At 40.2% G+C, this 24,565-nt stretch overlaps 3 protein-coding genes and 1 non-coding gene across 10 annotated transcripts; 2 read left to right on the forward strand and 2 right to left on the reverse strand.

Annotated features, from left to right (window-relative positions):
• The first annotated feature begins 3,121 nt into the window (after window positions 1-3,121).
• LOC139771803 (E3 SUMO-protein ligase RanBP2) lies at window positions 3,122-16,241 on the forward strand. The gene is made up of 13 exons (XM_071704858.1): window positions 3,122-3,393; window positions 4,269-4,494; window positions 4,597-4,773; window positions 4,846-5,158; window positions 5,368-5,672; window positions 5,766-5,863; window positions 5,942-6,062; window positions 6,403-12,684; window positions 12,842-13,075; window positions 13,412-13,768; window positions 14,196-14,509; window positions 14,879-15,004; window positions 15,106-16,241. Exons 1-13 carry the CDS (start codon window positions 3,322-3,324, stop codon window positions 15,157-15,159), a joined length of 8,679 nt encoding a protein of 2,892 aa, XP_071560959.1. The 5' UTR covers window positions 3,122-3,321; the 3' UTR covers window positions 15,160-16,241.
• Window positions 16,242-16,980: 739 nt separating this feature from the next.
• Window positions 16,981-20,062, forward strand: Yip2 (yippee interacting protein 2). Its single transcript, XM_071704871.1, has 8 exons — window positions 16,981-17,137; window positions 17,866-18,032; window positions 18,112-18,243; window positions 18,489-18,753; window positions 18,895-19,070; window positions 19,173-19,373; window positions 19,524-19,678; window positions 19,748-20,062. The coding sequence occupies exons 1-8, from the start codon at window positions 17,119-17,121 to the stop codon at window positions 19,830-19,832; spliced, it is 1,200 nt and encodes a 399-aa protein (XP_071560972.1). The 5' UTR covers window positions 16,981-17,118; the 3' UTR covers window positions 19,833-20,062.
• On the reverse strand, window positions 18,142-24,437 carry LOC139771806 (odorant receptor Or1). 7 transcript variants are annotated; one of them, XM_071704866.1, is made up of 9 exons: window positions 23,995-24,437; window positions 23,795-23,906; window positions 23,371-23,680; window positions 22,769-23,090; window positions 21,201-21,739; window positions 20,874-20,973; window positions 20,710-20,817; window positions 20,496-20,651; window positions 18,142-18,267 (listed from the first exon to the last, which is right to left on the reverse strand). In XM_071704866.1, exons 4-9 carry the CDS (start codon window positions 23,024-23,026, stop codon window positions 18,202-18,204), a joined length of 1,227 nt encoding a protein of 408 aa, XP_071560967.1. In that variant the 5' UTR covers window positions 23,027-23,090; window positions 23,371-23,680; window positions 23,795-23,906; window positions 23,995-24,437; the 3' UTR covers window positions 18,142-18,201. The 7 variants fall into 7 exon arrangements, 5 of the variants coding, with proteins under 5 accessions (XP_071560967.1, XP_071560969.1, XP_071560968.1 ...); XM_071704868.1 differs by having other exon boundaries at window positions 23,426-24,437; XM_071704867.1 differs by having other exon boundaries at window positions 22,769-23,279; window positions 23,371-24,437.
• On the reverse strand, window positions 21,960-22,031 carry Trnag-ucc (transfer RNA glycine (anticodon UCC)). The gene has a single exon. It is a non-coding gene; the product is annotated as a tRNA-Gly (tRNA).
• Window positions 24,438-24,565: the final 128 nt, after the last annotated feature.

The following is a 24,565-nucleotide window of genomic DNA, read 5'->3' on the forward strand; positions in this document are numbered from 1 at the left end:
CAACCACGGTTAGCTTAACCGACGGTTAAAGTTAGCAGGGTGGATTCATTTCTATTGGTCAATCCTGTTAACTTTAACCGTCGGCTAAGCTAACCGTAGTTGGTGAAATTGGCCCTTATACGAGCAGAGCTAGTCAGTCCTGGTCAGTCCTCTGTATAGTCTGTATTCTTAATTCTAACCGAACAGCTTATCAACATGCTTCCATTCACATTATGATTTTTAGTGGTACTTAAGTATGTACGTCGACTTGAATTATTTCAAGTCGAGAATTTCGGAGATTATACATTAATAAATGGAAAGCATTGAGCGCCTTCAAGCCTGCGAAGCGACTAGTCAAGCGGAAACAATTATGTGGCTAACAAACAGCAACTTGTACATACATCACTATGTACATATACTTTTGAAATAAGATGAATTGTTATTTTTGCGATAGAAGTTATCCAATCTTAAAAATGGCATGTAATAAAAAAATGCCGTTGTTACTAAAAACTAATGGTACATTGATCCTAGGTCCCCATAAAGACAGAGATCATTATTGTTCGCAAAGAAAAAAAGAAGAGAATAGCACATTGTTGAAGATAGCAAAATAATTTTACAAAGAGAGAAAAGGGATTAATGTAATCAAACGCTTTTGGAAGAAGAAATGCCTTTGAAGTTATAGAAAGTAACACATATCAAGGTGATATAATCTGGAAGTGAAAATTTGAAGATCGCATTTAGGTTAAGTTAGGTTAGGTTGAAGTTGTATAGGTTATGTCACGTAGCTAAAATTAAGTTAGATAAGTAAATACTTTCTATATACCTTATTTCGCTGTAATCTTGAATATAATATGGTTATCTAAATACAAATAAACAAAATGTTACTTACCTAACATGAAAATAGCATGTCGTATGATTACATCGAGTATCAAATGTGAATCATGAACCATGAACGTATATATAAAATTAATCGTTTACTATACTATCGACACAATCAAGTTAAAGATTTAGTAGTTTTTGTTGAGTAAATAGTGAAATATATATAAGACTTACCTGCACTCTGCAGCCTGCAGCAACGACTGCGTATTAAATGATGAAATGGTTAAATAAAATGGCGTCAGGAGACCATATATCAGAAAACAAAATGGCGACTGAAATATCTTTCACTTGTGAAAATCGGGCGTATAATTTGAATGTTTATTGCAAAGAAAGTTCAGATTATTCATGATCATTAGTGTTATTTAGTTGGTATTTAAAATATCTAATAATATTTTCGACTTATTGTTAATAATGGTAATTTAATTAGATCGTCAACTTAGCCTATATCTAACCTGTGTCGTTTAATATTATTCCCGGATCTATTCTAAGCAAAATTCACACAAGAAATACTTTATATACGTAGTTTTTACATAAAAGGACAATATAAAATCATTTTAAAAAATATGTAATTTAAATTTGAAAAATTTCTGTATTGTGTCTATTTCCATTTCTATTTCCACATTCGCAACTTGAACTATTTAAAATGAAACGATTGTATGCTGATTGTATACTTTGACTTTGAAGAAAGACAAATAAATTAAACAAAATTAAAAACAGACTAAAGATTATTTTAATCAACTCTGATTAATTTAAATTGATTAGCTTAATTTAATCGGCAGAATTGTCAGCACCCCTCTAAATTCATATGATTCAATATTTTTAAGTAGCAATTAAGTGTGATTGGTTGGCTCCAAAGGTAAAAACCAATCACATTTTATTGTTACTTTGCAGTTCACTGAGCGGAAGTCACAATTAAGTGTGATTGGTTGGATCCAAAGGAAAGAACCAATTACGTTCTATTGCTACTTAGCAACTCGGTGAGCGGTCGTGCTCCTGGATGCACCTAATGTTTAAAGCATAATTTCCGATTGTGTAATTCGTTGTCTAATTGTCTCTAATCTTCTTTCATACATTAAACAAAAATTAATACAAAAAATAATTTTATCCACATTCTATTCACAATTAAGTAATACTACTTTGTGTAATACTATTTTTTTATCAGTATAAATTAACAAGTTAATTACCGATTAAGTTAATCGGAGCTTGATCAGTCATCCCAAAAGAATGGCTGCGTTTTGCCGAACCTCTGTTTAGCTAAGCGCAAAGTAGCAATTGAATGTGATTGGTTCTTACCTTTGGATCCAACCAATTTATTACACTTAATTGCTACTTTGCGCTTAGCTAAGCAGAGTACACTAGTTCTGTACTAGAGTGCACTAGTTCAGCAGTGCAGCAACAGAAAACAGACCTTATATCTCACGGATGTGCTCACAGATACACCAACCCACACATGTATATTGAGTTAGTGTTAGTGACGCCGCCATGACAGGACAGAACGCCATGGCGCCATCTGCCCCGAGTTTTACACTGAACATTCCTAATTAGGAATAAGGTATGTTGCATCTCACTTTAATGTACGTGTACTGAAGTGAGATGCGACATTCCCTTATTCCTTATTCCTTTATCTTATTCCTTATTTTTGTCATTGTGTCTGAGCCCTAACTGTCCCCCTTTAGGGCCTGAGCAGAATAGCTGACTTATAATTTTAAGACAGTGTTTTATGCTTTAAATCTTTGTTTTTAGCAACGCACAATAGTGTCTTGTGTCTCAAGTCTTACAATGTTGACACTTTGTACACTCGTTTAAGACTTGAGACACAAGACAGTATATTGTGCGTTGCTAAAAACAAAGATTTAAAGCATAAAACACTGTCTTAAAATTATAAGTCAGCTATTCTGCTCAGGCCCTTAGAAAGAGACGAAGAGTGAGTTTAATCGGAGGATCAAGTTATGCTGCGTTCCCACTATACGCGTCGCGCGTCGCATCACGACGCCGCGTCATGAGTTATCCAATCAAAACGTCTCATTTTATGGCAAGATCTCGCGTCGGAAATGACGTCATAAAATGAAACTTTTTGATTGGATAACTCATGACGCGGCGTCGTGACGCGACGCGTATAGTGGGAACGCAGCATTAATCAGAGACTGTGAAATCGGCCGTATAACCTTAAAAACGTTGATTGGTTCGTCTCAGGTAACTTCCTGTCGCGAGAGACGACGAAATTCTTCGTGCATTGTCGGCCCTGAACTTGGCCTGGGGGAAGTTTAGGTTAACGATCGTCGCGGTTGGCAGCATTGGATTCGACGGTGCCGTTTGAAAGAGATACGTGCGTTGCAAACGGATATTCGCGTGATGAGCCATGAGCCGCTTCGAAGTGTGTGAGTAGCAAGACGAAGAACTGGTGACGATCGAGTGGTGCGAGAAAAGCAAAATACGGCTGGTTGATCCCGTCCGGCCGACAACATGTTCCGCTCGAAGAAGGACGTAGACCGCCACGTGCAGCACGTCTTCTGCAAACTGCGGAATGAGAACGAGGTAAGGTTACCTTCGCGCAACGTTCTATATATATGTCCGTCTCTCTCTCTTTCCTCTGCCGACGTTGGCGGCTAACGGCCGAACGAGTCTTCCCGGCTCGTCTCCGCTTGCGAGTCTTGCAACCGATATCAATACCGATGACGAGCGGGCGCATTCGATACCGCGGGCGACGATCGCTCGGCCTCGGCCGCTCGATGCACCGGACCGAAACCTTGAGTTATCTCAGTCATCACGCAAGACCACGCAAGACTGAGAATACACGCGAGCGTATCGTGATGGCGAATTTTCGCGGGAAACCGTCCTCGCGCTATCGATACCGATACGGCAGTCGATCGGCTGATATCTCGGCGTAGATCCGTCTATTGCGGAACTTCGATCCCGGATCTCTTGTTCAGCTTAACTGATTGTTTACCTGACCCGACACCCGACACCTGACACCTGACACGATCGTCGGCCGCAAACTTGTCCTCGCGATTATGGCCTAACGATAATCATTTTTCGAGCTAGATTTTCACTGCAAATGTTGTGATGAAAAACAAGTTGTAACTTGAAATTTCGAAATGCTTTCCATTCAGGGTTTAATAAATAAATTTGTAGCTCTTTTCTCTAACATTTTTATTAATATATTTGATATAATTTGAGATAAGAATGTGAAAAGTTATTGTGTTTGTTTAATTGGTAGTAATAAAGTATTTAATTAATATTAATAATTTTTATAAGAATGATTACGTCATCTGAATCTTACCTGTCTAGATATGAGGATTTTATATCAATGTAGTTTAATTTATTATTAAATGTGTGTGACATACGTTTTCAAACGATATTTGTTTTTGGATTTGAATCTAAAACTCTTTGGTATCTGATTCTTTTTACAGAAAAATCTTCGTTGTTACAATATTGCCAAACTGTATTATCAAGTAGGTGATTATGAATCCACGAAGAGATATGTATTTAATTACTTAGAAATACGAGACAATTCTGCCGGTGCGCATAAGTTGTTGGGTCAAGCGTACGAGGCTCTTGGTCAAAAGGAAGCAGCTTTTAACGAGTACAAAGTTTCCCTTGAACTCGAAGGGAGGCAGGACGATCTGGTCTTGAAAGGTGAGAAGCCGGCATCTTTACATTTGTCTCTTATTGTTCTGTTGAATAGTTTCATGTCATTCATAACATTTAATCTTCTTTTTCTTTTTGGTTTATTATTAGTATGCGAACTACTGGTTGACATGGACATAGGAATGGACGTTAATAAACTCAAGTATTGGGTAGAAAGAGCTGACAAACTATTTCCACATCACCCGGTAGTTTTTCAATTAAAAGAGAAGCTTTTGACTACAGAGAAACCGAACAACAGCAGCGAGGATCTTGAAGCACTCATCTCATGTGAGTAATTACTTTAATTAATATTGATAGAGTGGTGTAAAAAACTTGAAATTGATGTGTGAAATCTTCCAGCTGAATTGGCTGCGAGACCGACTGACGTGCAACTTCGTATCAAATTGTTAAATTATTACATGTCGGAACGCAAATTGGATAAAGCTTACGGACATGCCATCAGTGTAGAGGCCACTGTTTCTCACAGAGACAGCATTGCGTGGTATCAGCTGCTGTACGAATTATTAACAAAGTGTAAAGAGACTAAATCCCTTGATTGGTCTTTCTGGTTTTTCTATATATCCGTATCTGATAAATATGCGGGATTATGTCTCAAGGAGCAAGGTGGCGAAATGAAGAAAAGCATTCCAGAGGCAACTCAGGCAGTATTTAAGTAAGTATATCGAATGACACATCTGTATAAACTAAATTGTATTTTTGAACTTGACATTCGATGGAACAGTAATAAAGCTAGCTGAAACTTTTCATTTATAGTATTTATAGAATGTACCTTACATATTTTACAAATAAAATAATTGCATTTGCCTGTTCTATATGCATTTATCTTTATAATATGTTCATGAAACGAACATTATGTTCTAGTTTTGATCAAAACCTAAGTGAGATGAAGTCGAAAAACTTTTCTAAGCAACACACCTTCACGGAGCACTTGTTTACGCACATGTGGGGTCAATTGCACTTCCATTTGGCATGTTTGCTATTGCGTAAAACGAAACGTGAGCAAGGCAGTTGGAACGAAACGGGAAGACTGTGCTCGCCTCTGTTGTTGACTGCGTTACATGTAGCTCCGTTAGAAAATCGTATACGCATACAACTAGAAGATGACGGATTTAAGAATCAATTCAATATATGGACTATGGAGGCAGCATATCGTTGTTGCCAAGCTGGTACGCGAGACCGAGACCGAGACCGAGAATTATTCTGTAAGAATTGGTATTAGTAAATACCTTTACTAATAATTTTATTCTTTATTTTATTAGGTTACATTCTTCAAAATTATGCCAGGGATGACACAAAAAAGCTGATGGATAGAATTGATAAATTTTGCACGGGACACTGGAGAGAGCGTATTTATCAGGTACAAATCGAATTTCATACAGATTCTGGCAATTATATGCTAGCCTGATGTACATTTAACGTTCAATTTCTTTTTCAGAGAATTTTTGTGATCAGGGTACATCTCGATTATATGAGGAATTCATTTTTTTGCCATCATTCAGCTCCTGATCCACCTTTACGTATATGCACTGCAAATCAACTAAGGACTTACAGCCAAAGTACGTTTATTAATCTTCATACATTTGGATTATTGAAATATGCAAGGATAATCAAACGTTTTGTTTTGCAATCCATTCATTTGCATACAATACATAATAAATACTATAATTGAATTTGTTTTTACTATTAATAATAAATACTAAATACTATTAATAATACTATAGTAAATACTATTTGTGTGTGAATTTGTATTAAATAACAAACAAGTAATAATGAGTTTTACTTAGAACTCTTGAGTTTGCAATAACTGCAACAATCTACAGAATAAATACCAATAGAAAACAATAATGTTACAATAAAGAAAAAGACAACAGAGGCATTTTAATTTTTTGTTTGCAGTCGCACAAGAGGTGTGGCCTGCTTCATTGCACCATCAAATTTGGCTTGGGATGGAAAATCGGCCTCAACACAAAGACGCTCCATACCCGGATCAGACCTCGCGTGTGTTCCCAGCGTTACAATTTTCGGTATTCAATACGAATCAGGCGGCACCCGACAGCCTATGTCTTATCGATATCGATGCGTTCCTTAACGCGGCAATACTCTGCTCATCCGCCGTTTTGGAAGAACAGCGACTCGGTAGCTTCATAAATCCAGAGAAACTGCCGACACTGCCTATCGATCTTACCACGACGCTGTCCACTAGTAATCAGGAGAAATGGTGGTCAGCGGCATATAAGATGTACTCCAACCGAGATGTAGACGGTGACATCGGCGAGTTACGACAGGAATTGCAACAAGGTTTGGAAATCGTTCGCTGCATCGGTAATCATGGCATGCATCCAGTGTTATTGGTGCATCTAGCGCGCATGTTCCATTATCGTGCGAAGATGATGAAGGAGAAAGATGAAGCGAATGGCTACATCTCTAGATGGGAGGCACGTTCCGAGCTGTACTGGACCGCCGCTCTACCGCTGTTGGAGAGACTGCAGAACAATCAAACGTTACGTATGTCTCCATCGAAATTATTCAATTATCAGGGCAAAGAAATGAACAATTTCGAGCTGACGAACGCTCTTGAGGAGGGCAAGTTGCTGTTGGCCCAACGACTTGTACGCGACAAACAGTATGAGCAGGCAATCGACGCGCTGCAGGCGCTCAAGTGCCCGGAAGCATCGTTTCAGCTGGCACAGATTTACAAAATCTTCGCGGACGAGATAGTGAATTCCACGCCTCGGGAGAGTTTAACGTCGGAGATGCGATCGCAGCACATCATAATGTTGTCAAAAGCGAAGAACTCTTACTACCTCACGCTCGACCGACTTCGTAGTCCGGGCACGAATCCCAAACATCCGCTGAACTCTGAGCTCGGCACTTACATCACTGATATCGAAAATGAGTTGAAGAGGATAGATCCAGATTTAGGCAGGGGCGAACTAAGTAGGAATGACGACGGTATATCCGACGAGAGTTATTCACCCCCTCCCAGTGCCGTGGATCATGTCACAAATCCGACGTTGCCGATGCTGACGACGCTGACTGGCGGTTCGAATATGTTGAGCACCCCTCAGAGGAACACTCATCGTACGCCGAAACATGCCAGTACACCGTGCAAGTTGCAGGATCATCTGAATCTGTCGAAGAACCGCGCGGAGGCACGTCCGAGCCCGGAGCGTCTCGATGCTCAGATACGTCAGATTATGCAGTCCCGGGACAACGAGATACAAGAACTGATGGAACAGATGAAGAACATGATGACGCACATGAAGACATTGAATGACAAAGTGGACAATCTAACAAAGGAAGTGGTTGAGTCGCGCAAAGAGAATCAAAAGCACCAACAGCAGCAGCAGCAGCGTGTACAGCAGCAACAGAATGTGAATCCTGTTATCGATTCCGAAGACTTCCTCGACGATGAATACGTCGATTTATCCTATACGAATCAACCGACCGTGCCAGTGTCCTCGATTTCCGGTAACATATTTCCACCGCAACATGCTCGGCACCCTTACTCGTCGTTAATGTATCCTTCCGCGTTCCAGTATTATCAGGGAGGATTACCATTTACTGACCCAAACGCTCAGGCGACCATATCGTCCCTGTATCCGCACACCGTCTATCCGATGCCAATGCTATATCCTAATCAGACAAAAGTGCCGGACAATCCGCTGCAACAAGGTCTCTTTGCACCGACGCTTTCCTCGCAGCTGCCCGATCTTATGCCGACAGTCGTGACGAATCCGTCGTTGCAGATATCGCTGATGCAGAAAATCGAAACACCATCACGGACCAAGCCCGAAGCGACAGCAACGACGGCTACGACCACCACGACGATTATTAAAGATGCACCTGTGAACAAAGCACCTCCTGTAAACGTGGTCATCACGTCATCTGACACGCTACCGACCACGGTGCCGTCTACTCAACCGACTCTTAGTGTCACCATACCACCGCAGTACCGACTAGGAGGTGGAGCAGCTATCACTTTCTCCACTACGCCCATAACGACGACGATGATGGCAGTAGCGTCAACGACAATGACGACGACAAAATCGTCATCTTCCAATGTGCCGCATTGCTATCAGATTCCCATGCCCTTGCAAGCAACCATACCAACAACTGTCAACTTGCCACCAACGTCTACCTACGTAACCCCGGCCAGCATCAATGTGCCGCCGATGTACGCCAATCTAACAACGTCACCGTCTATTGTCACAATGACGCATACGACAAGCAGTGGTGCTTTGCTAGGCGTTCAAGATAATGCTACTAGTAGTAAGATATACGTCAAGACTGATATCACTAAACCTATCTACGAGCCGGTTGAATCACCGAATACATCCACGGAAATATGCGAGGAGCACGATCCGATACCGAACTTCGTGCCTGTCATACCATTACCCGCGAAGGTGAAAGTCACCACCGGTGAAGAGGATGAAGACACTCTGTATTGCGGCCGGGCAAAGCTGTTCCGCTTTGTCGATAAGGAGTGGAAGGAGCGCGGCGTCGGCGACGTAAAACTGTTGCGCAACACAGAAGGCAAGGTACGCTTGCTGATGCGTCGCGATCAGATCCTGAAGATCTGCGCGAATCACATGCTGAGACCCGATATGGAATTGAGTCCCATGACGAATAACAACAAGGCCTGGTTCTGGGTCGCTAATGACTTCGCCGATGAGGAAGTGAAGCTGGAGAAACTTTGTATCAGATTCAAAACCGTGGAAGAAGCGATGATGTTTAAAGAGGCCTTTGATCAGGCCACACTTAGCCTACTCGCATCTCCGGGAAAGGTGTCCAAAATTAGCGAAAAAGCTTTCTCTAGTGACAAAGACGCGTCCAAGAAATCACAATCGACACAACAAGCTAAAATAAGTTCAACGACGGAAGTGGACAAATCAAAATCTAGCACGACACTGGGGGGATTTTCTTTCAGTTCTAAACCTATTATTCAGGAAGTTAGCGACACAGAAACAAGTGATTTTAAGAAGATCGAAGAACCGCCGAAAGTTAGTCCGTTCAGCGGATTTTCATTCACCAAGTCGACCGGTAAAGCCGAGACGAAAATTACGACCACTACTGCAACAAGCGTCGCTTCAACACCATCTGCAAGCTTCGTTTTCGCCTCGACTCCGACGACGAACTCGCAGTCGTCTGTTCTAACAAGCCTGGCCTCCAATGCATCACCGATGTTTGCCTCTCCCACAACAACCGGTCAGAATTCTACAACATTGAGGAGACCTCGTTTGCCGCCACCCGGCGCCACTAAGCAGGGATCCAACGACGAAACACGACCGCAAACAGAAAATGAGCAGAGATTATTTGTCGGAACAGCGAGTCTTCAATGTCAATGCGTCAATACTATGCAGTGGAAGAACAAGGGTACAGGACCGTTGATGCTCTTGTTAAACGTGAAATCTGGCAAGCTTCGTGTATTACTGACGGATGACGCAACTTCCAAGATCTATAGTCATGGAGTTCCGCTGGATATGGCATTTACATACAAGAGTGGCACTACAGTTGTCAATTGGACCGTTCCGGGAGATGCTAAAGAACCCGGTAAGACCTGGTCGTTACACGCCGCGACTTTCAGCACGCCGGAACTAGCAACCCAGTTCTACAACATCGTTTCGAGCTGCCAGCAGAAGCTAGCTAAAGGCAGTAGTCCGAGCGAAGTCGCGAAGGAGCTCGAGAAAAAGACTCAAACGTCATCGAGCAAGAACAAAGGTCAAAACGCCACCGAAACGAAACCACCGCCGTTGTCGGAATTGTTCAAACCACCGACCGGTTCCTGGGAGTGTGGCAGTTGTTACACTAGAAACAAGGCCACGGACATGAAATGCGTAGCCTGCGAAGCTCCGTCGCCTTCGGCGGCGAACAAGAGCGGTTCTGCGGTCGTTAGCAAACCCATCGATTCCGGCAAACCACCGTTGTCGGAGCTGTTCAAGTCGCCCGCCGGCTCTTGGACCTGCACGGGATGTTACATCGTCAATTCCGGGACAAACGCCTACTGCGTCGCCTGCGACAGTCCCAAGGATCCGTCACAGCCGCCTAAGCCGCAGCAGGCCAACATCTTCCAGCTGAACGCATCCCCTGGCGCAACGTCCATGACCACGTTTTCCTTCGGCATTCCCCAAGTAATGCACACCACCAAGGAAACCACCAAGGAAACGACTGCCACCGGTTTTAGTTTTCGCATGCCGAAGGCGGAGGATAAAAGTGTGAATGATAGCGCGACGGTGACTTCATCCAAACCTGAGGAGACCACAGACACCAATTTCGTATTCGGTATACCGATAAAAAGCTACGCGTTAAACACGAGCGACTCGCCGTTTACCTTTCAGCTGAGCTCGCCCACCAAGTCCTTCGGCTTTAACTTTATGGCCAAGTCACCGGCTAAATCGCCCGGCGGTGGCGGTGAGACCAGCGAGGACGAGGTGCTGGAGAGTGAAGATGTCCACTTCTCGCCGATCGTGCCATTGCCGGACAAGGTCGAGGTGAAAACCGGCGAGGAGGACGAGGAGGTGCTCTACAGTCATCGAGCGAAGCTCTTCAGGTTCGATACCGCGGTGAAGGAATGGAAGGAACGTGGATTAGGCGACATCAAACTGCTATGTCACAAAGAAACCGGCAAATTGCGGCTGATCATGCGTCGGGACCATGTACTAAAGCTATGCCTGAATCATATGTTGACCATTGACATAGAGTTCACACCGAAAGACGAGAAAACATGGCTGTGGACTACTGCGGATTACAGCGAGGGTGAGATTGAATACATGCAGTTTGCTTGCCGCTTTAAGACGTCTGAAATCGCAGCGGATTTCAAAAGAGCGGTCGACGACGCCAGGATATCGGCTGTCACTATTAGCAGCGATAAGATGGGTAAACCCACGACGAAAACGACTAGCTCACCAGTCAAGGAGATCGAGATTATCTACGAGGCGAAGGTCACTCCAGAAGAGAAAGCGGCCGCCTTAAAGTTGCAGCTACCAGAAAACTTCTACGCTTACAAGCAAAAGGAAGATTGTCCCGGTTGTAGAGGCTGTAGGAAACCGAGCATAGCGTTATATCCAGACAACGCTGGGCAAGACTCGACGAAATGGAAGTCCGTGCCTGAGGAACAGAAAGTGATAACGCAATCGCAAATCGTCTCGAGATCGTCGAGCGAGCCTGAGAGTACCGGCGAGACTACCCAGAGCGTAACACAATCTACGTCTGTGAAGAATGGATTCTCTTTCGCGACATCCCCCGCGACGTTCAAGTCTCCGGCTGCTTCCACCAACTTCGACAGTTCCACGATGAGCTTTGGTACCGGCGATCTGAAACTGTTCAACGATAAGAAAACCACGACTTTTTCGTTCGGTATGAATCCTCAGTTTGGTACCAACGAAACTGCGGAGACGAATACCTCGCTTGAGAATCTCAAGATCTGTAGTCCCTCTAATGCTCAAACGACGCAGACTAGTACAATTGGACAGCCGATATTCGGCCAAGCGGCATCGACGGCATCTATATTCAAAACGCCTAGTTTTACCTTCGATTCTGACAAGGGTCTCTTTGGCGGTGCCTCGAAAACGTCGATCTTCGGTGAGAGCAGCAGTGACAGTTCCGTTTCTTCTTCCACCGCTACAAAAACGGCCACCGCTGCTGTCACTACAGCGAATTCCATTTTGAAGACGTCAACCGTAGTCACTACGTCGATCACATCCAATCAGTCCTCTAACTCGGTGTTCGGCGCTAACTCCACGCCTTTCTCGAAGATGACGTTCGGTAGCAACAATACTTTGCCATTCGGTAGCTCTACAACGACGACAACCATCTTCGGCGGAACAATCGCACCGACGACGACGAACTTCTTCGGTGGGATAACGGCAGCGACGACGACCAACATCTTCGGCAAGACAACGGCACCGACGACGACGAACATCTTCGGCGGGTCGACGGCACCGACTACGACGAACATCTTCGGCGGGACGACGGCAGCGACCGTGGCGAACGTGGCGAACGTCTTCAGTACGACGACAATGACGAATGTTTTCGGTGCAACAGCAACGCCGACTGTCTTCGACACGAAACCGTCAGATAACATCCAGAAAAACGAGGATAATTCCGTCTTCTCAGTGAATGACGTGTCCTTCTCGGTGCTTGCTGCGGCGGCGGCGCAACCGGAGGCCTTCAAAGTCGGTACGTTAAAGAAGCTATTGCTATTCAAGCGAATCAGATTGAATGTCTAAAGTTATTTCACGGCAATAATTTGTTGACTTTCAACAATATTTTTTTCTATTCGATTGCGTAAAACTTTTACTCAGTATGTTTAATTTCGAACTGATAATTCTTTCAGATCCTAACTTTTCATTCGCTGGTGCGGGATCATCGGTGTTCGGCTCGAAATCCGCTTCATCACTCAATAGCTCGACAAATGTAAACAAATCATATGAAGATTCCGTGCAAAAGGAGAATAATGAAGAGGACGATGGCGAAGATAATGAGCAGGAACACGATCCTCACTTTGAACCTATTATACCTTTACCAGATGCCATCGAAGTCCGAACTGGCGAAGAAGATGAGGAGAAAGGTAGCCTTAGATATCTTCGTTTATCATTTTGAATTGGAATCTTTCAGCTTTATTTCGGGGAAATTTGTTTGAAGAATTCTATATTCAGCGACGAAAATCAATGTTAAATAAAGTTTGATTTATCTAACATATCGAGCCAAACGTAATAAAATATGCAATAAGACATTCCTTCATTCATTACTTTTTCTAAAAATTATTCAGCTTATTAAGTAAATACAAGTAATGATAAGACAACTTATATGTTTAAGAACAGATTGTAATATTGTCGTTTACTTTTGAGATTATTTGACTGTTTTCTAAGTTCTGCTCTTCATGTCCTATTCTTTTATTCGACAGTGTTCTGCCACAGAGCCAAGTTGTACAGATACGACAATGCTACGAAGGAATGGAAGGAGCGCGGCGTCGGCGAGATGAAGATCCTGCATCACGCGGACCACGGCAGTTACCGGTTGCTGCTGCGCCGGGAACAAGTACACAAGGTCGTTTGCAACTTCCTAATCACTTCCGACGTAGAGTTCCATCCGCTCTCCACGTCGGACCAGGCTTGGATGTGGGCCGGCATGAACTACGCTGAGCAGGAACCGTGCGTCGAACAGTTAGCAGTCAAATTTAAATCGTCCGATCTAGCTCGACAATTCAAGGCGCATATTGATAACGTTCAGCAAGAATTACGTGATAAGAGAACTACTGAAGGTAATAGTTAACTCATGAGATTATAAATTAGGTTGTAAACGCTTCTACAGTTTGCTGATTGTACTCGTTACTGCTTTACCTGCACAATGTTAAGCATTTTTTTCTGCGATATACGCAGATGATTAATTAATGTTCGTACGTTGTATTTGGATTTAAATAGAAGATATAATAAAAGACACTTATCGTACTTATCTGTCACATAAAACGAGATAATACATATACGAGAGTATGTGTGTGTTACGAAATTAAACAAAATAATGCTGTCTGATATTTTATGTCTTACGACACTCATAAAACTTGCTACGAGTGTTAAATACGATCGCATGCTTTTCAATAAGGTGTATGTATACACACTTCAATTAAATCCACGCGTAACTCTAATTGAATTTGAGCAATAACGCATGAAAATATATCTGAATTTACATAGGTGAAAGATGCATCGACGAAACGGAAGACAGCGAAGAGCACGACCGAGGCAACGACGTAGAGGAGGAGCAAGAGGAGGAAGAAGAGGACGAGGAGGAGGACGAAGAGGACGATCATGAGATGCTTCCTATAATCGAGAAACGTGCCACTGTGTTCGCGAGATGGCCTAACGACGACAAGTGGGAAAGTGTGGGCTTAGGGAACCTGGCAATCCATTATGATTCCGAGATCTACGCGGAAAGAATCGTTCTGAAGCTTGACGACTCGGATGAGTATGCGAGCAACACCATCATCAGCATGGATACAGTGATGCGGGTAATAATTGTATTCATAAACATGAGATATACTTGTATTCATACGTATGAGATATACTGCGAATTCGTTTTTTTTTTTTCTACTAATTTTAATAACGTAAATGAAGCTTCTTTTTCCTTCGCGACAACTAATATTAGATGCGAAATATTTATATTGAAAATATATCATTTATAAGTAATGCAGAAGAAAGACGTGCGAGTTTCTAAGCTATTGTTTTATTTTATTTTATATACTTAAATGTTTGTATCGTATTCTCATATTTTTCTGGAATTAAATATTGACATAGATTAACAATATGCAGGGAATTGCGTACATTTTTGCTAATGTATTGATATTCCTTTTACTCACTATTCTTGTATCATCACGAAGGTGGAAGGCAAGGAGTGTATTTGGAGCGGGATTGATTACGCCTTGGAACCTCCAGTGAGGAGAGTTCTGAGGGCAGTGTTCTCGTCGGTGCAAGCAGCGCAACAGATGCATACGTTTTTCGAAGATGTAAGTAAAGCCTGACCAAAAGATTAGAGATTATATTATACGCATATACTTTACGATTGAGAAAACATGCGGAAAATGTAAGACGAGATGTTTCTTCGCAGGGAGTGGACAGCGCGAAGCAAGCCGGTGTCGTCGAGTATCAAGAAGCAGAATGAAGATCTTTAGCTAATAAGTAGCTGCTAATTGGCTGTTGTTACATAATTCATTACCTTCCTACTTTAGCGTAAATGTTAAACGGGGTTGTTTCTTGTCGCTCTTCTCAAGTTGTGAGAATAAGTAAGGGAAAATTGTATCGCTAGATTTTTATAGCTTCCTTTTTTTTCTTTTCTTTTTTTTTATAGAATCGAGACACACGGAGTTTGATAAGTACAATTGTCTATGTATGCACGCGAACACAGGTGCAAGTTCCCGTAGTAAACTTATTTATAATGATTGCACAAAAAATAGATCAAGCATCACGATGTTTAATTTGTTCATTTTTTAAAATACTAGTCTATATAAGAAAGTCTCCTTTTTTTTAAATAAATTATATGTGCCAAAACTGAAAATCGCTTTCTACTTTGCAATGAAAGCACTCCGTAACTATACCGATAACTATTTTTAAAAAGCTGTCAGTAACTATCTCGAAGCTGTATACTTTTAAGTAGACGTTTGCAGAAATCTCGGTAAGAATCACGCGTTACATGCTCACGATTATTAATAAGATAACAGCACAAATACAACAATATTCATGCTGATAATTTTCTACCAATTTAATTATTACGTTGAAAAGGAGATGGTCGATGGTTACGTTTGATTAAATTGCAAAGAGTTGTTGCAGCACTGAAATTAACAGCTATTGTAAATACCACGTAATCTTAACATCTGATAAAATGTAATTGTATATCTTGGACTGAAATAGGAATTGTCGCGTGAAAAAATATGTATACATCATCGATATAACGTGTTGTAACATGTAACGTAAGAATATTAAACATTTGATCGAAATATTTCTTTTAGAAAATATTTTCTCAGGTAAGTGAAGTTTCCCACGTTGTATTAAAATCCTGCAACTATACCCGAGTATGTACACACATTAGCGAGGTAGATTTATTGTAAGACTCGAATACAAATCAAATCTCTGTACCTATCGTAAATTAAAGACTCACAGTTGTAACAAAAGCTGCATGTATATGAAAATTTTCTTGTAGCGAAATATATACATTCTGACAATAAAAGTCGTACGATCGAAATAAAATTTCTACTGTTCCGGGAGATACAAATGCAAGAATGTGGAGTCTGCAGCACGGACTGTTTTATGCTCTTTTCGCTATTTAAAGGGAAAAGGAACGATCTGTAAAAACGATTGTTGAAAGCGAATGACTAGGCATAACGGAAAAAAGTGACCTTTGACTATGTTCTATATATTGAACTGGCGACAAATGCAATACGTCAGTAACAGATAAATAATTACAAAAATATTTTAGTCACTTAATTATCATTATTATCAATAAAGTAGCCGAATTATTATCGCGAACTGATAATACCTTATGGAAAAGAAAAAAAATACACAGCTATGATGAACATTTCATCATTTTCATATTTGCATTGGTTTTCGAGGAGAATAATTTTTAATATAAAAATGTTTCTTTATATACGATTGTGAGAGCTTTCCAGCAAGCGACACAAGTATCGTTTTATCTTTGTTACTCAGTGTCAGAAAAGAAAGATAGAACGAGATGTTTGTGTCGACTAGTGTCGCTTGCTGAAAAGCTCCCTGTGTTGCCTCTTGTTGGACACACACTGTATAAAGATGTGTAAAATTTACGGTGCCTGCACGAGACAGAAATAGATACAATCTCGCGTATCAATGAAGATACTCGACGTGTGATAAAGAAGGACAAGATCAAATGTTAAAAATCCACCGGCTCCACCGGCTCTCCCCTCTTCCAACGCCATGATACAGCAGAAACATTTCGATAAACATGGGCTGAACGCATTCATCGCTATCCACGTCGGTGGACTTTGAGCCTTGCTGAGCCTCGAGTGGGTATATGATTGGATTTTGATCGGGTCTTCGTCACATTCCGGTTGTAACAGTTCTAATAGTGATTTGCAGTAATTAACTCGCCACGATGTCGGCCGTAACGAAAGGTACACCTACAATTTTGTATCCCATCTAAATCCTCGATCGAAGATGTTCTGTTATGCGCATTACGCCGATAATCAATTGATTAAAGGCTGCACTGCTGCAGTCCATTTGATGCTACATATGTTTTGAAGCATGTTCTTGTTCTTCTTCTTTCTTCATTAAAAAAAAAAGGAGAAGAAGAATGCTTCAAAGAGTTCCAAGCATTTGTCAAGACTCATAAGGGAAGCTCTTTAAAAACAAATTCGTCTGCCTGACAAGTTAATATTTTGAACATTAAAAGCGAGTTCGATCAAACTCCGATTAATTTAACCGGTATTAATTTGTTGGATAATACTTGTACTATTTTGTTAACACGGATAAAATTATTAATTTTGTATTGTTTAACATATATGGCAGAAAAGATTGGGTCAGGAGACGACGAATTATATAAACGATTCTGTCAATTAAATTTATCGTCGATGTTAAACGGCGTTTAATCGGAATCACTTTAAATCTAATTTTAATTCTAAAACAAAACAAGTAGTGCCCGACAAAATGGTGTATAATATATTTTCCTTGCGTTGCAAGCTTATCGAATGTTTCATACACAAGTAAAGCACACATAAATATGATAACTTATTAATTGTAATCTATCTATGGAAGATTAATGGATAAAATCAAGATGTAAGAGAGAAGACAAGAAAGTAAAATAAATTACTGCATTCTAATTCCTTAAAATGTTCTGCCACAGGTATTTTCATTGTCGCTGCAAAGCGCACTCCATTTGGCACAATGGGAGGCATGTTTGTAAACAAAAGTGCAACCGATTTGTCAGTTGTTGCATCAACTGCCGCAATCCAGGCAGCAGGCCTAAAACCGGAGAAGATTGACAGCGTTGTATTTGGGCATGTCTTAGCGGTAAGTGTTTTCATTTATATAATTATGAGCAGGTCTTATGATTAAGCTGACGTATTTTTAATTTGACATACCTTTATAGAATTCATCCTCTGATGGTGCTTTCTTGGCAAGGCACGCTTTGTTAAAATCAGGAATCCCATTACAAAAACCAGCACTTAGCGTAAATAGATTATGCGGTTCTGGCTTCCAAGCAATTGTCAGTGGGGCTCAGGTTGGTCAAAGATTCCATAGCTTTCTAAAAATTTTATTCAATTTAGAGAGATCATCAAAGAATAACTAATGAATAATATTATTCCAATAGAGAGAACAATATTGTTAGTGTAATAAATGGAATTTTATTTACGACATATATAATTATCTGAAAGTGCAAAACAGATTGCAGCAATATATCAAATAATAATAAGCCACAGTGAGAAAGTTACTAGCATTACTACAACATATATGTTTCCATTTCAGAACATTCTAATGGGAGATTCGAAGATTGTCTTGACGGGTGGTGCAGAAAACATGAGCCAAGCACCTTTTGTTGTGAGAAACGTTCGTTATGGCACTGCTTTGGGACAGAAGTATGAATTCGAGGATTCACTTTGGCTTGGATTACTCGATACCTATTGCAATTTGCCCATGGGTATAACGGCGGAAAAACTCGGTGCACAGTACAATTTAAAGAGAGAGGAGGTCGACCAATTTGCCTTGAATAGTCAGCAACGTTGGAAAGCTGGTAGATATCGATAAAATCCTACATATTATGAAATTGTTATTAATAAATAGAATACGGAATTGCGAGTTTATTATCGTTTTCCTAATTAAGTAAATTGGAATTGTAGAATTTAAATGTCTATTTAAAAAATAAACATTACAGCCAACGATGCGGGTCATTTCAAAGAAGAAATAGTGCCTGTGCAAGTGAAAGTTAAGAAGCAGGATACAACTGTCACCGTAGACGAACATCCGCGCATACAAACGACGCTAGAGACCCTTGCTAAACTGAAACCAGTTTTCCAGAAAGATGGATTAGTCACAGCTGGTTCTGCATCGGTATAGACTGTTTTTCTTCCTATTTCACAAAGAGAATCTTTTTTATATCAACCTTTATATCCTTCCGGATTTAATTAACACCGTTCTGTTCTCATTTCTCAGGGTATCTGTGACGGAGCGAGCGTTGTTATTTTGGCTAGCGAGGAAGCTGTCAAGGCCGAGGGCTTGAAACCATTGGCACGTTTGGTGGGGTACAGCGTTGTCGGTGTGGAGCCAAGTATTATGGGGATTGGCCCGGCACCAGCAATCAGGAACTTACTTAAAGCTGCGGGCAAGACACTCGATGATATGGAACTTGTCGAAGTGAGATTTCAATTTATGCAGTAAAAATCTTGTCTCATATATCAAGCGGCATCTTTAACACAAAGATGTGTAAATAATTAATATGAAGTAATTAAAAACATAGTTTAAGTTTGTATTTATTTACGTCATGCACTATGTGATTTCCGATAGATCAACGAAGCGTTTGGAGCTCAGACTTTGGCGTGTGCAAAGGAGCTTAACCTGGATCTGAATAAACTGAACGTAAATGGTGGTGCTATTGCTGTAGGACATCCATTGGCCGCTTCCGGCAGCAGGATCACTTCTCACTTGGTGCACGAACTTAGGTAACGTACTTCTTAACGTCATAAGCATGCTTTTATTAATATGCTGATCTGTATGTATTTTTTTTATAGGAGGCGAAAGGCTGGAAAATTCGGTATCGGTTCGGCTTGCATTGGCGGTGGTCAAGGTATCGCTGTAATGGTGGAAGCGCTGTAATCAATTAAGAAATTTGAGCTGCTTAATTTTTTAAAGATATTGTAATATACAAATAGATCCGACGGTAAGTGTACATCGTATGATGAAGACTTATCAACGCTAACAATTTTTAATCCCTTTTCTCGTCCTGGTGAGACATGCAAAATCATGAAAAATATTTTTATATACAAAAACTTTATATATACGTGTACACATAATGATGCATTATTGAATAAAACTTTTATAATTAACTTGCTGCTCTTTGTAATTTTAAAGAAAATATGTGGCTACAAAATCCGATATTATCGGCGAATTTATCGTTAAGCAGCCGAACCTTGAAGGACTGTAAAAATCGAATAAGACATCCGCATTATCTGAAATACACGGAAACTATTAGCTTTGTTTAAACGTTCTAGGACTCTGCTTTAAAATTTAAGGCAGTTTAGTTTTAAAACCTCTGACATATAGATTTAGATTATGTAGGTGTTATTCAAGATCAATTCAAAATAAAAAGATAGGTAAATTATTTCAATATCAAGGCTACTGCTCTTGATTTGTACAACTAAAAATTAAATGTGACGATGCTTTACACCAGCTATAAAAAAAAGTAATATAAAATCTAGATCTTTATAGCGGATTTAGTGAAGTGAATTATATTTTAACGTCTGATAAAAGTCTACGAACCTGCACAAAAGTATTTAAAGATAATGACATGACCTTGCCGGCGCTCAAAGTAAACGGACGATGAGCCCTTGTCATCACGATTTGAAGGCTGCGTTTGAACCTTTCGCTGTTGGAGAACCAGTTGTTCGAATAGGCGGCTGTGACTAAACGTATACTCTAAAAAATGCATGTTTCTTGCATATCTATATATGAGAATATCGATTTAAATACTCACATGCAGATGCAATTCGTTACCATGCCAGCAGAAGATGAATATTTGATACGTCATGCAGCACATGTATGTCAGCATGCCGATCAGCACCGCCGGGATATAAACTTTCATCTGCAACCGATCGCGTGAGAACTCGTAAGCAAGCTGGTCGAAACAATCGGATTTACCTGCGACACGTTGAAGGCAATCAAACAAATGATCACGCAGTTCGATAGGAATTGAAAGAAGATGACAGTACTAAAGATGTCCTGGATTTCATTCGTAAAACTGCAAATCAATGCAGTTAATCGCAAACAAAACTAAAACACAAACGGATAATTAATTTCATCGATTCCCTTATCCTTGACAATTATATTTATACAATCTAATTCAAGAAAATTTAAATTCATGAATTAAATTCATATAATTTTCTAAAATGTTTGAGAGGAATAACTTCATAAAATTATGACAATACTTTGCTATCATCCTGTAATCTTTTAAATATCTCAACTTACTGAAATATCATATTATTGTGTACAGCGCATCGCTTGAGTAGCTGATAAGACAAGGCTCTCCCTTCAACTGCAAGTAGCTTGTTCTTATCGTTATTGTTCTGCACCTCATGGATGCTTTCCTCGTTATTAATCGAGATGATATTGCGCTCTAGGATCGCCAGTTGGGAACAGGCGACCGTGATCAAGCCCGTCATCAGCGTATCCATCGCCACGTTGTGAAAGCAAGCGATTATGATAGCGATCCCCTGATGTGCCGCAGTAATCTCGAAGGCCGGCGTCGCCGTCGTGTTATAAGGATACCATCCCTCCATGGGCAGCCGGCGCGAACGACCAGCGACCAGGTCGGCGATCGGAGTAAAACCCCAACACAACACCGCGATCCCGCCAAAGCTCTGATAAACCGCGTGATGGAAGAGGCCCTTCCACGTGTAGCTTATGAGTAGATCCTCATGCACCTTGTCGTAGCGACTAAATGCTGGACTGTTGGCTATGTCCAGGAGCGCCTGGATCCGCGCCTGACGATGAAGAAGAACGACCACCTGGAAATATCGATATTTTACTTTTTTCTACTTTTCACACACCGTTAAAAATTCGATAAAAGAATTTGTGTAGTTGAGTTATCAATAAAAGGATAATTTATATTGATATAATTATTACAAAAATTATTTAGGTTTAGAGAAAGGATTAATTGACGTTATACTTGAGAGATCTTATCCATACGATAAAAAATATCATAATAAAAGAAAAAAAAATAAATTGTGCGATGGCCGGGAATCGAACCCGGATCAACTGCTTGGAAGGCAACTATGCTAACCATTACACCACCATCGCACTTCGATAGCCTTTCACATTTAGTGCTAGATCTCGACCTAAAATCGGTCGAGAAAATATCTCATTTTATTTTAAATTGAAAAAGTCTGATATACGCATGATTGTTTAATGATAGATAAATACGAACAAAAAAAAAACAAACAAGAAAATATTTCAAATTACACATACAAATAAAATATTACTTTTATAATTAGCAAACCAGGCGAGAAAAATACGGTACTTGCAAATAGAAATTATTCTAAATAAATTATTAATTATTATTAACAAAGAATCCAATCATTATCTATAAAATTAATATTTTCTCCATCTCTCCCTCTCTCCTTTTTCTATATGCACTCTTAGTCATTTTGCCTCGCATTCAAGCTCGAATTGTTCAATTTTTTCGCTGTGTCTCTCTTCGAGTTGTTTCTGTCACGTAGTATTCACTTGCAATAATGTTATCTCACGAGTGTGGATACGATCTATGATAGTTAAATTTCGCATTTAAATGTGAAAACTGTTAAATGTACGTTCTGTCCGACTGAAATAATTCTAATGGGCACCTATGTGAGAGTTTTGGAATTTTATCAGTTATCACTGTACTTTTTTGGCAGTTTGACAACTTTGACGTCCATAGCGCAATCGTTTATAATTTAATTCTTGAGAACTGCCATTAAATTTTTATTCTTTTCCTTCTTCTTTTTTTAATTGCTGTAAAATGCTATCAAAATCACAAGCTTAAAGATAATTGCAATTACCTTCGAAGCGTGGGTGCTATTCGTCATTAATAAGGTCGCAACCGCGACGAGTTTCGACATATCGCCCCAGTTTGCAAGAACATTTGCTATCTCGGCAGCGAGCAAGATACCCAGGATGAAGATGAAGCTACAAGCGGTGTAAAGCAAATACAGTAACCGGAAATTGCCCGTAGCTGGTGGCCACGTACCCAGGAAGCGGATAATCGTTAAGCTCACTCTCAGGTGAAAATTCGGCGCGATCGTTTCTCGTTCCTTCATTTTTTAATTGAAGAAGCGAACCTCCATAAATACCTCAAGTTCAATTCGATGACGGGGAGATATTCTATGAAGAGACAGAGTCGTCTGATTCTTTTTTTGCGTCTTCCTTACGAGGCACACAATTTCTCACTATCACTTCAATTCAATTTAATGTAGTTAATTCTCATTAAGTAATTTAATCAAAATTTGACAGAATATTCCACAGGTAATAATCTCACACTTAAATTATAAAATTACGTAATTTATAAATCAACTGAAAGCAAGAAATGCAAATAAAGTGCTTGTAATTTGTGTTTTATGATGTGCTAATATCGCGTTTTATGTTGAAGAGATGCAAGGATCACCTGTGAACCTATGGCTACCTCTTATCGCTTAATGATTCATAGAGGTATAATGTACCACGGCATGCGAATGCTTCCTTCCGGTTGTACGTCTGAATTGCTCAAATTGAAATGCTTGTGTAATGCTGGACGAGTTCTTCTAATTTGAGAGAAATTCCGTAGGTTCTCCAAGGCAGAAATTACAGTATTATACAACGCTGGCTTGTAATCAATCGAGTCGCTCCACTTTCATCATATGCGAGTGTTATTTAGTAGCTACATGGCTCATTGGGCTCGCTATTATCTCCAATTACGAAAGCGTTCGACGTATAATCTACATAGAAATAATTGATGGAGCCAAGTTATTGCTTATTCCCTCTGTGAAATTCTATGGAGCGACAACGTAAGACAAACAGTATTCTCTCTCGTAGCAATTCGCTGTACATACGTGTTGCGACAGTAAACGTTGACAGTTTGACAACACAGTGTCAATTAACTTCATATCGGTCTTATCCTCGAGTGAACAGAAAAAAAATTTGGCAAGCATATCTTTATAAGAACTGCAAAATTTATAACAATTGAAGGTAAATGAAATTAAGCTATTTATTAATCTACACACAGTTTTCGAAAATTCAATTTAATACTTGCTCTTAAAATATTATTATTTTTTTTTTCAATTAAGTACAGCAATGTTTATGCGTGAATGAGTCCGGATTTTCCCCGCGTGTAAAATCAGTTTTATTGTTCTAAAGGCCTCCGCACAATGAAAAATATAAAGAACAAGTAACAGATATTAGCGATTAGGACTAAAGAATCAAGAATAAAGTTGGATGCACGATGAAAAATACAGGCAACGGAAACAAGGAATAAAACTGACAATAGATTTTTAACCTATCGGAAGCCGTGTATTAATGTTACACCAGCTTTATTCCTAATTTCTTATTTCTAATCGCTAATATCTGTTCCTTGTTCCTTATTTTTCATTGTGCGGAGGCCCTTAGTCTAGTAAATAGAACAAAAAGACAAAAATAAGATACAGGTTTATTAATAAGATACGCGCTGCTGCTGCTCGACGACATGATAAGCGCGGACAAATATCTAAGCGATAACTGCGTATCTTCCAGATACTTCTCCTGCTGATTATTTCAACACGAACTATTTTAGTGTGTGTGTATAGCAACGTGGTGCTACGTCATCCAAACGAGTCGCCGTAACGATA

This window comes from Temnothorax nylanderi, unplaced genomic scaffold, assembly GCF_030848795.1.
Source record: "Temnothorax nylanderi isolate EJ_2023f unplaced genomic scaffold, tnyl_v1.0 TNYL_tig0044_pilon, whole genome shotgun sequence".
Taxonomy (NCBI): domain Eukaryota; kingdom Metazoa; phylum Arthropoda; class Insecta; order Hymenoptera; family Formicidae; genus Temnothorax; species Temnothorax nylanderi.